Genomic DNA, 11215 nt, shown 5'->3' on the forward strand with positions numbered 1-11215 from the left:
GGAGAGCCGTTAACCAATATGCAAATTAGCCTGCAGTACCACTGCTCTACCCATATGAGCAGCAAAAAGATGTTTTTAGACCAAATATTACTGATTTGAACAAATACGCACAAAAACATCATAATTAGCACAGAAACAGTACTATATAACATTTTAGACACATTCTAGACAGTTTATCAGCTAAAAAAGTTACTTTTGGGGTAAGTTACTCTTTAATGGTCATTTCAGAGAATCACAGGACATGTTGGTACTCAAACGGGGAAAACACCTCATTTATAACTTCTCTATTGTCTGCAGCCACAAAACAGGTCCTGTTATGGATGTACAGTTACCTTTGAATCAAAACGTTTGGATTTACTGAAATTGGTTTCCTTTCATTCCTTTTCAGTAAGGTAACAAGAGAAAAGGTTTGTTTGTTTGTTGCAATGCTGATCCTCATTGGTTAGCATTTTTTTATATATATTTTGCTTGTAATCTGAGATGTTCAGTGATAATCCAGTAATGGGAAAAAATGTGTTTGTGCTTTTGTTTACAGACTTTTAGGCTTACATTCTTGATTGCCAAAGTTATCTTTAGCAACCCCCAGAGTTGAAAGCTGTATGGCAGTCCTTGTGAATTGTATTGCCCTCAAGTCCTACCAGAAGTAGAGGAATTCAGAGTATCACACACAGCATCAGATTTATCAACAGAACCTAAAGTGTAAAAATCAATAAAGTTAAACCATTTTCAGCCTTCATCACGACTGAAAACCAGCACATGATGCAACGTTGCAGTCAGAACGTCATGTTTTTGTGGAGCAAGCAAAGTGTCTAATTCGTGGTGTAACAAGTCTCAGCTGCTCTGATATTGCAGATGTTCATTTTGTGCCAGCTGCAGATGAGTAACCATATTAATGAATCAGTATTTTTCTTTTTGATTATTTACCTTTTTTTCCCCATGTCTTCAGTTACTGTATGCAGTTGTGTGGGCTGAGCGTGAAACTGTATTCATGTGTTTGTGTGATTTAGGTGCAGGTGTGTAATGTGATGAACTACAGTAATATGTATCGGCGTGCGTGGCTCGTTGAGAATTTCCCCCATTTCTCATAATGAGACTGTAATACACCTACTCCACCCACATCTGCCTATTGCCTGGCAAGGGCTTAATGTTGCTGATGGGTAAGAAATGCCAATGAAAAATGTAGCGTGGGTGTGTGTCTATAAGTGTGTATGTTTTTTTTTTGTTTTGTTTTTTGGGGGGTGTGGGGGAGTGTTGAGCCAGGGAAAGTGTGTTTTTACTACCACTATAGAAGCTGGGTCACACATTTTACTTTCAATACCTTTTGAGGTCACCTAACGTCACAATGTAGGTGTGCTTTTTTAATGAAATACCAAACAGACACTTTTTAATACTGACTGTTTCTACTTTCAAGATTTATATCCTTCCCTTTATGTTTCTTTTCTTTTTTTCCCTCATCATATGCAGTGCCAAACAGTTTTGTTCAGCATTTATGAACATTTTTTCCTGAAATCTCACACACAACTCATAAAAAGCACATTCTTTTTATCTAACTATTGCATTGACGCATCCCACAACAGTCTGTATTCACTATATATATACTTTTTAAATTATGTAATTATTTTGCATAAACAAATGCTTATTGTTGATGATAAGTTATGGTTACTTTTGAACTCTAGTGGGCACTACTTATCAGTCTATAGTTTGAAAAACTAAATTGAGTAAGTCATCTGTATTACCCTTTTTTAAATAGATTTTAGTTGCAGACATTTTTTTTATATTTATTTATTTTTTTTGAATGTCCACAACTGCAGTTCTTGGACAGAAACCAGAAAGCTAAAAACATTGATTGAGCCTCATTTCTGCACATTTCTGCTACCCAGCAGGTGTAGGGTGGAGCTGCTTCTAAGACCGTCGGTTAACGCTCTGCCTCAACGGTCCTCCTGATATTACGTGGAACTAAAATGTCACACAAACGGTGGGTGAATGAGGAGGGCCTGCATGAACGTTTGTCTGCGGGTTAGTATGTCTGAGTTTAGGAGTGACAGACGGGAAAGGGCCGTCGCTTTCATCATTTCTCACGCACACACCAGCTTTCACCATTATCAGTAATTTTCAGTGCAATGCAACCTTACAAATGGGAAAGTAGTAAAACAAAATTACCTAAAAAATACAGTATCTAAAATTCAAATTGAAATTAAAAGCAAAGAAATTATTTTGTCTGCAAGACATTATTCGTTCTTAATTGTAAAATGATAGTTTAGATCCATGAGCAAACATGAAGGCAAGAATGTCACGTGAGCTGCTTGTGTGTTTGTGTGTATGTGTGCACTCACCAAGTATGTTTAGATCAACAAAAATATTGGGTGTCTCTGAGTCCTGTGAAGTTGTAAAATTAAAGATAGGTACTGAGAGTTTTAGGAACTTGGAAAATCTATATGTACATTGTTTTATGGTAACGTATTTACAGTCATACAAGAGTTTTCCCTGCATTATTTAAAAAAAGTGGGGGGTGGGTGTTGTGCAAAATCTACTTTTTTGAGCTTTTTATCATGTTATAATGTAATTCCCTCATTAAAAAACTTACCCAGAGTGTTGTTTTGACTCATTCATGCATGTATGAGAAATGCTTGAATCTCCTGTGGTACAAAGCAACGCCTATTTACCCAAAGCTCCTCCCTGGAGCTCAGTCCCCAGCTCCCACAGAGCACCACCCCTCCCCCGTGCCTCCACCATACAACTCCACCATACTAGCAAAATGTATCTTAAAAATGGTGGATGTTGATGATTTCATTGCAAAACATAGCTTTCTAATGATTTGTATTTACTGTTGCTTCGCAAAAAGTAGCTTAACATTGATGTATACCGTATTTATTCATGTATAATACAATCATCATTTTTTTAGATTAAGAAGCATAAAAAATCTAATCATCAATAGCCAATGTATAATGCTTACTCAAAACCAAAATTTAATTGGTTGTTTAAAGGTAATATACATTTGTGAGCCTTATACATAACCTGTAAAATATAATCAACCAACTCATAGAATTTCAATCATTTCAACTGACAAAACAATGTATTTGGTGGATGACTGTAATGTTATCTTGTAATAATTCTTACAGCTTTTTTCTGTAAAACAAAAATAGGGTTTATAATTGTTTTACATGCTTTCCCCCAGACTTCAATACAATAAATTAAGTGTGGAACAATTTTTGCATTATACAACATATACAGAGCTATATCATTGAATAACTCCCTTACTTTCTACAGTACTCCAATAGATTTAGCAATTTTTGTTCATAAATAATTAATGTGAGGTTTCCATGTCAGTTTTTCACCAATAATGACACCCAAAAACTTCACCTCACTGACTCTACAAATGTCAATACGACTTTACTTGATTGTGATATAGAATTGAACTATGTGCCTGAAAAGTACTTATGAAACAAATGAATCCTAATCATTTTCACATTAATTAGTAGATATTTAGTGTTTTACATTCATACAGTTAAAAAAAGAAGTTCTGAGTGTCAATCAAATGCATTACCCCTCACTTCTAAAGCTTCAAAACTGTGCAGATTATTTCCCACGACACAATCTATAGTTTTGGATTTGACTCCTCGTGCCGCAAATTTGCATAGCGTTCTGTCTTTATGAGAAAAGTTCAACCCGTGTAAACGTCCATCATTGTGTTTTTTTTTTGTTTTCGGTCTTGGTACATTTTTACCCAAACTGCTGTAGGTGAAGTTTCCCTTTCCTTAACTGTTAAAAAGCGACAGTTAAAAGTTTCAGGCTGTCTAAATGTCACCGTATGGTCAAATATCTTCTCTGGAAATCACACATCTTTTAGAGGTTTCAGCAAATCATTTCTCGTAATAAACGTTTTTTCAGTCCCGGCCTTTCAGTGATGGGTGGTGTCAGTCACAGGAGGCCAGTGTATCCGGACACACTGTCAGAATGAAAGGTAAAAAATTCAAATCCTGTCCTGTCACCGGGCCGTACAAACAGACAACGAGAAGTCACTTCACCCTGCTTCATAACTGAAAGCACACACTCATATTCACACTTGTACTTTCTCTCCTCTTCTTTTCTCTCATCCACCACAGCAGTGGTATTACTCTTGTCTGATGTGGTCTGTCTCACCTCATGTAGCTATAACTAGTTTTTCACCATTCTTCCCTTAAACTTTGTCTTTTTATTATTTTAATAATGCCTCTTTACTCTTTTCTGCTCCTACCTTCTCTTGCATTTCTTTCAATCTGCTTTTCACCTTTTTGTCTTTTTATTTTCACTTACCCCGCTTTTGAACTTCCTCATCTCCTCCTTTTTCCTCTTGAACATTCATTCTCATACCTGTCTAGGGGTTTCCTATTCATCTCTACTTGCTTTCTGTTCTCAGCTCTGCTTACTTTCTCTGCCGTTAGTTCACCGTTTTTACTTTTTCATGTTTCTGGTCCTTTTTTTTAAATATTAAACAGACAATACAGACATAAGCTAATTAAAGGTCTATCATTTCTTGAAGGAATACGTATCACTGCCTCCTTTTTTGCCAGAGTTTTAAAAATAATTAATTTACTTTCTCATAGAAACCTTCTTTTATGCAGTTTATACCCCAAGAGAGTTGCAAAGCTTCAGTAATGCCGAAGCTTGGAATATGTGTTAATGACTTTCAGCTAAGACAAATTGTCCTTAATGTTAACTTTTGTGATCATCTTGAGTTGTGTTGACTTTGAAAGTTAATCAGTTGCATAGATACAGTGGGCTGCCAAAGTTTGGGCAGCCTTGTTAGTTTTCCTGATTTACCTTAATAAATCATTGATTGTTTGGATAAAAAAATCTGTTAAATATATCATATAGGGGACAAACACAGTGATATTTGAGAAGTGAAATGAAGTTGATATGTTTTACAGAAAGTGTGCAATAATTGGTTAAACAAAATTAGGTAGGTGCATGAATTTGGGCACCAAAAAAAAAAAATCCTTAACTCAATAATTAATAAATCCTCCTTTCACAGAAAAAAACATTCTCGAAACGTTTCCTACAGCTTCTAATGAGAGTCTGGATTGTGGCTGAAGGTATTTTTAGACCATTCTGCTTTACAAAACATCTCTAGTTCATTCAGATGGTTTCTGAGAATGGACAGCTCTCTTTAAGTGACACCACAGATTTTCAATAATATTCAGGTCTGGGGACTGAGATGGCCATTCCAGAATGTTCTACTTGTTCCTCTGCATGAAGGCCTCAGTAGATTCTGAGCAGTGTTTAGGGTCGTTGTCTTGTTGGCAGATCCAGCTCCGGCTTCAGCAGCTTCAACTTTGTCACTGATTCCTGGACATTGGTCTCTAGAATCTGCTGATACTGACTGGAATCCATGCGTCCCTCAAATTTAACAAGATTCCCAGTCCCTGTACTGGTCACACATCCCCACAGCATCATGGAACCACCCCCACATTTCACTGTAGGTAGCAGGTGTTTTTCTTGGAGTGCTGTATTCTTTTCCCTCCATGCATAATGGCCCTTGTTCTGCCCAAATAACTATTTTACTTTCATCAGTCCACAGCACCTTATTCCAAAATGAAGCTGGCTTGTCCAAATGTGCTTTAGCATACCTCAAGCAGCTCTGTTTTTGATGTGGATGGAGAAAAGGCTTCCTTTGCATCACTCTCACATACAGCATCTCCTTGTGTAAAGTGTGCTGAATAGTTGAACGATGCACAGCGACTCCATCAGCAGCAAGAAATGATGTTGTAGGTCTCTGGTGCTGGTCTGTGGGTTGAATCTGACTGTTTTCAACATCCTTCACTTCTGTTTATTGAAGATTTGTCTTGGTCTGCCACTTCGATCCTTGACTTGAACTGTGCCTGTGGTCTTCCATTTTCTCACAATGTTTCTCACAGTGGAGACTGAAAGCTGAAATCTCTGAGATAGCTTTCTGTATCCTTCCCCTAAAYCATGACGGTGAACAATCTTTGTTTTCAGCTCATTTGAAAGTTGCTTTCAGACTCCCATGCTGCGACTCTTCAGAGAAGATGCAAAAAGGAGAAAAACTTACTATTGCCTCCCTTAAATACCCTTTCTCATGATTGGAGTCACCTGTGTATGGAGGTCAAGGGTCACTGAACTTACCAAACCATATTTGAGTTCCAATAATTAGTTCTAAATGTTTTGAAATCAATAAAAATAATAACGGTGCCCCAATTTATGCACCTGCCTAATTTTGTTTAACCAGTTATTGCACACTTTCTGTAAATCATTTAAACTTCATTTCACTTCTCAAATATCACTGTGTTTGTCCCCTATATGATATATTTTACTGATTATTTTTATCCAAACAATCAATGATTTATAAAAGTAAATCAGGAAAATTAACAAGTCTACCCAAACTTTCGCACCCCGTTGATTACATCATGACGGTTTCATCCATTCACAGGTTCATAGCATATTTAGCAAAAACTACAAACACATGCAAAACATTACTGTCTTTAGCTGCAGGAAATGATAGATATTAAATCAATATGAAGACGAAACATGATAAAAAAAAAACCGTAGCAGTTTCAATTAAAGCAGCTTTTCAAGTATAAAATATGTGTGAGAAAAGGAGTAACCCTCGTGTCTCCCTCCAGGTGAGCTAAAGCGTTACCAGGTGTTGATCCACGGCATCGAACCTCTGCTGGAGACTCCTCTGCAGTGGCTGAGCGAACACCTCAGCCATCCCGACAACTTCCTGCACATCTGTGTCATCCCTGTGCCCACAGATTGAAGCCACTACCCCTTACATCTTGCCATCGCTGTGACAATGCCCGGGCCAACCACCTGCCGGCTGAGGAGCCCGCACCCACTGATGTGTGAGGGTGGAGAGCTTACACCAACAAAGTTACAGGAGGAAGACTGTGACTGTCAAATAAAGTAAAGAAGGTATTTAACAAGCCTTCCTTTTTTCCATTCACTTTTTTTTTCCCCTTCCTCGGAACTACTGCTGTCCCACCCTTACCTTCTATGAAACTTGTTACTGGAGGCAAGGCGAAAAAGAACTGTTGAAGAAATGACTGAACAAGAAGATCTTTCCTTTTTATTAAAATCTATTCTCTTTTATTCTCCTCGGAGTAACCAAACACCCACACTGGAGCAAATGAAGTGAATGGATTGTAATTTTTCCATTTTTACCATCCTGCATTTTCCTCATCATTTAATCAGACTGACCGGAGGCAGCGAGATGCCCTTTGTTTTTTGGCAGCAGAATATCTCCTTCTGAAGTTGCCTTAGTTACTACAGTAGGTATGCCTTACATGATGTCACTGACTTGACGTCACAACATGGAGAATTGGTCAAAATGGTTGAACCTGAAAACTATTTTTTTCTTACATTATTTCTTAAATGGTTGTAGACTCCTTATTACATGATGGGAATATAAATGGATACATTCAAATTGTTTGGTGAATCTGCTAAAATGGTAACTTTTCTCCACTTTTTTGGGTTTGTTTGTTTGTGGATCATTTCTTCTGTTTCTGCGAGGACGGGTGATTTTTTTTTTACAAGGTATCATTTAAGCATTGTCAAGCATTTTATGAGGCTGCATTATGTGAAGGAGTCATGAGGGGGGTGAAAAAGCTCCCCACATATAGCAGGTGTTGATTTTTTCCCATCAGTGCAACGCTCCAGTTGGTTTTATTGTCTGTTTTGTGAGATTTGGCTCAACTTTCTTTCCCCACTGCCAAGCACAAATGGGCATCTGGTTTTGTTTTGTTTTGTTTTTGTTTTATTTTGTTTTGTTTTAAAAAAGCTGAGCCTGGATGATGAGAATATTAGCTTTAAGTGTACGGGTTTCTGGGGCCACTCTCTGCATATGCTTTACACATATTTAAACTCACAAATACACACAAACTGAGAACCCAGCAAGATGTTTGACGCTAAAGCAGTTGAATACCACTTTTTGGTTAATATCTTTATCCAGAACCTGTTCTTAGCTTCTATCAGCAGCATGTCTCTTCATTAGCATTTTTTACACTTATATTAAATCATTCATTCTTCACTGTTCATCCACGAAAAAGTCTGTTCTCCATCAGCTGCATACTGTCCCAAATGGAACATTTTTCAGTCTGTTTTATAAAACTTTAAAGTCCATCAAACTGCCACACAAACCTCAAGATTCTTCAGCTGTCTAACAAAATAACACTGGAAATGTCATGTTCTGTAATCAATAAAATGACTTTTAATATAAATGTTTTTGAGTATAATATGTGCATGCAAAAAGTAATCATATACTGACATTTTTTTCCATTGGCACCAAAACAATAATATTCAAAAAAGCAGATTCAAAAACAAAAATTGAAGCACATGGTGATGTTTAAAGTACACTGCCTGACCAAAACAATGGTCCTCATGCAAAATCCGTTGGTATGAATAGATTTGTTCTTAAGTTGTGCGTACGAGTGATTTAGGAGAATTTGTGGCATTCACCAATTTTCTGGTATTCTAAGATATTTTTCAGATTCAAACAAAATTCACGCTACTGCTTTTCTTCTGAATAAATGAAAACTATGGAACACAGTTGTTTACACTTGAATTAAAAAGGACCAAAGAAAAACCAGAGCAGGACTAGAGAGAGATGGATATGATATAGATTTTTATTTCTGTGACTGTATACGACTCACATGAGACACGACATTAACAGCACATTTCATTCCTCAGCTTTAGCAGGTCTGACGCTGCTAAAAATGACTTTTTTTCTGGATCTTTGAGAGCAGGACTTCAATCTCTGAACTCGTAAAATTCTTCTTTTTTACTTTGTGATGTCATTTATGAATGGACACTTCCTGGTATGTGGAGCAGGAAACGTAGCCTTATATGGTGTTTTTGGAGTGGTAATTATGCTAATCTCCTCTCCTCGTGTACGAGCAGCTGATACACATTCATCACTTTACGCAGCTCATTTACACACTTTTCCTGAAGATAGAAGAGTTTGTTGAATCTGACGTGACATGTTTGTACGAACAAAAGTAAGAGAAAATTAGGATGAGAATATGAAAATATTCTTGCATGAGGCCCACTGTGCCCACCTGGATATAACTAAGGTCTATGATGTGGGGTTGCTGCAGTTGGTCAGGTCTAGGTTCAGCAACAGTTTGTGTTCAAAGAATGAGGTCAGCCGACCAGAATATACTGAATCACCAGGTTATTGCTAGGGCTGGGCGATATGATCAAAATTTTATATCACGGTATTTTCAACATTTTCACCGGTTTCACGGTATTTGACGGTATTTTTCTTTTCTTCACAGCTCAGCTGATAATAAAATGTACAAACACTGCTTACTGACTTTTTTCTTTCACTGTACCTCTGTCTGTGTCGCTGTTTCCCTCCTCTGTGTCTGTTCTTCTCTGACTGGTGGTTGGAGACAGTAGTCACGCATTTTGGTCCAGTTGTGAAGGAGGAGGGTTAAGAAAAGATTATGATCGGGTTTATTGTTTTATGTTATTTAATAAAGCTTATCAGCTAGGGCTGCCACAAACGATTGTTTTAATCGATTAATCACCGATTATTTGTTCGATTAGTCGACTAATCGGATCATACGTTAATTGAATATAAAACATACAGCTTATCACGTCAGAATGCAGCTGCTATTATATAACCATTGTTAGATTTTAGCTATATGCTAACTAAAAATAATTGCTGTGGAAGGTAAGTTCTGCTCTGCAGATATTGCACAGGTTTCTCTTTCATTTTCTTAAAATGATCCCACACTTTTGAGCTCTGTTGTCAGGTAGCCATGATACCAGAGCCTGTCTGTATAATGTCTTGTGACGTCCACGGCCTACCCCAGTTACCACTACTGTGCATGTGTGTCAAGGACAGAAAGGCAGATGTGGCAGTGGAAGGTGTCAAAGCAGTTTGGAGAGAAAAACAAAGTAAAGAACAACAAAAAAGGAAATGATTAATCGATTATTAAATTAGTCATCAGTTATTTTAATAATCGATTAGTCGTCGATTAATCGATTAATCGTGGCAGCCCTATTATCAGCACAACTCACCTTGCACACCAGTCAATTCCAACTCCACTACGAACTACTTCCTGCGGGCTTTTCACAATAGAACCATGTTAAGTCTCCATCAGCATAACGTCTCCATATTAACTAACCGCGTTAAATCTAACTGTGCACGTCACCTAAGAGGTGTTTACTACATTCAGCGATGGCGAAAACAGGATGTTTTTTTAAACGTCAGTCAATATAAGCAGCGGAATCGCCACCCGCTGCTGCAACTAGCTGCTCCAAACATTAGCATGCTAACACACATAGCTGTGCAGCAAGGAAAAATGTCCCCCGGGAAACAACAGTTCACTGGCGGCCGCGACGAAATGTTCCGCTATTTAAACCGGAATGTCCGGTATTCAGAAAATTCATATCATAACAAAAATAAAAACCAGTAATTGGTACAAAACGGTATACCGCCCAGCACTAGTTATTACATCAATAATTTTTTTTATTCCCTGATGTCACGGGCATATTCCAAGATGACAAAGCCAGGATTCATGGGAATGGAATTGTGAAAGAGTTCTTCAGGCATGAGACATCATTTTCACACACAGATTTGCTCCACAGAGTCCATTGAGAATCTTTGAGATGTACTGGAGAAGGTCAGACTCTACATCATCAATTCGAGATCTTAAAATTAATGCAACACTGGACGGAAATAAATCTTGTGACATTGCAGAAGCTTATCAAAGCAATGCCACAGTGAATGTGTGCCTTAATCACAGCTAAAAGTGGTCCAACATAATATTGAAGTGTGTGTCATTTTGTTTTTTTTTTCTTTTGGCAAGGCATCAGTTTTATTCCCAGTACTTTTTGCACATTTACTTATTAAAATGACAATAAAATAATATATCAGAGACAAATAACAAACGTGCAACATTTCAGGACTAGAGTGATGTGTGCTTTTGTTTGTTTGTTTGGTCTTCAACGACCAGACAAGATGTTTTCTTATCTCTTTCTTTTCACTTTGTCTGTCTGTTAAAGAAGATCTGCCTCTGATCTGTGTGGTTTATGGCTGACACTCGCCCTCCCTCTCGCCCTTCATCTCTCCTGGTTTATTATCCGCTGGCATCCACTCGCTGCTAATGAGACCGCTAAACTGTCCAGACAGGCCTCGGGCTGCTCTGTCACTGTGAGGGCATATGCATGCCTTAGTGTGTGTGTGTGTGTGTGTGTGTGTGTGTGTGTG

At 37.8% G+C, this 11215-nt stretch overlaps 1 protein-coding gene across 2 annotated transcripts in view; it reads left to right on the forward strand.

The window, feature by feature from the left end:
- The window catches only part of atg5 (ATG5 autophagy related 5 homolog (S. cerevisiae)), a gene marked incomplete in the record, with an annotated part of 50729 nt that overhangs the window by 30792 nt on the left and 8722 nt on the right, over positions 1 to 11215 (forward strand). Inside the window, 1 exon segment of one of the 2 annotated variants that reach the window (XM_014021615.1) lies at positions 6621 to 8216. Coding sequence (XP_013877069.1) covers positions 6621 to 6757 — 137 coding nt within the window. 2 annotated transcript variants of the gene reach the window in all.

This window comes from Austrofundulus limnaeus, unplaced genomic scaffold (assembly GCF_001266775.1).
Source record: "Austrofundulus limnaeus strain Quisiro unplaced genomic scaffold, Austrofundulus_limnaeus-1.0 Scaffold299, whole genome shotgun sequence".
Lineage (NCBI taxonomy): Eukaryota > Metazoa > Chordata > Actinopteri > Cyprinodontiformes > Rivulidae > Austrofundulus > Austrofundulus limnaeus.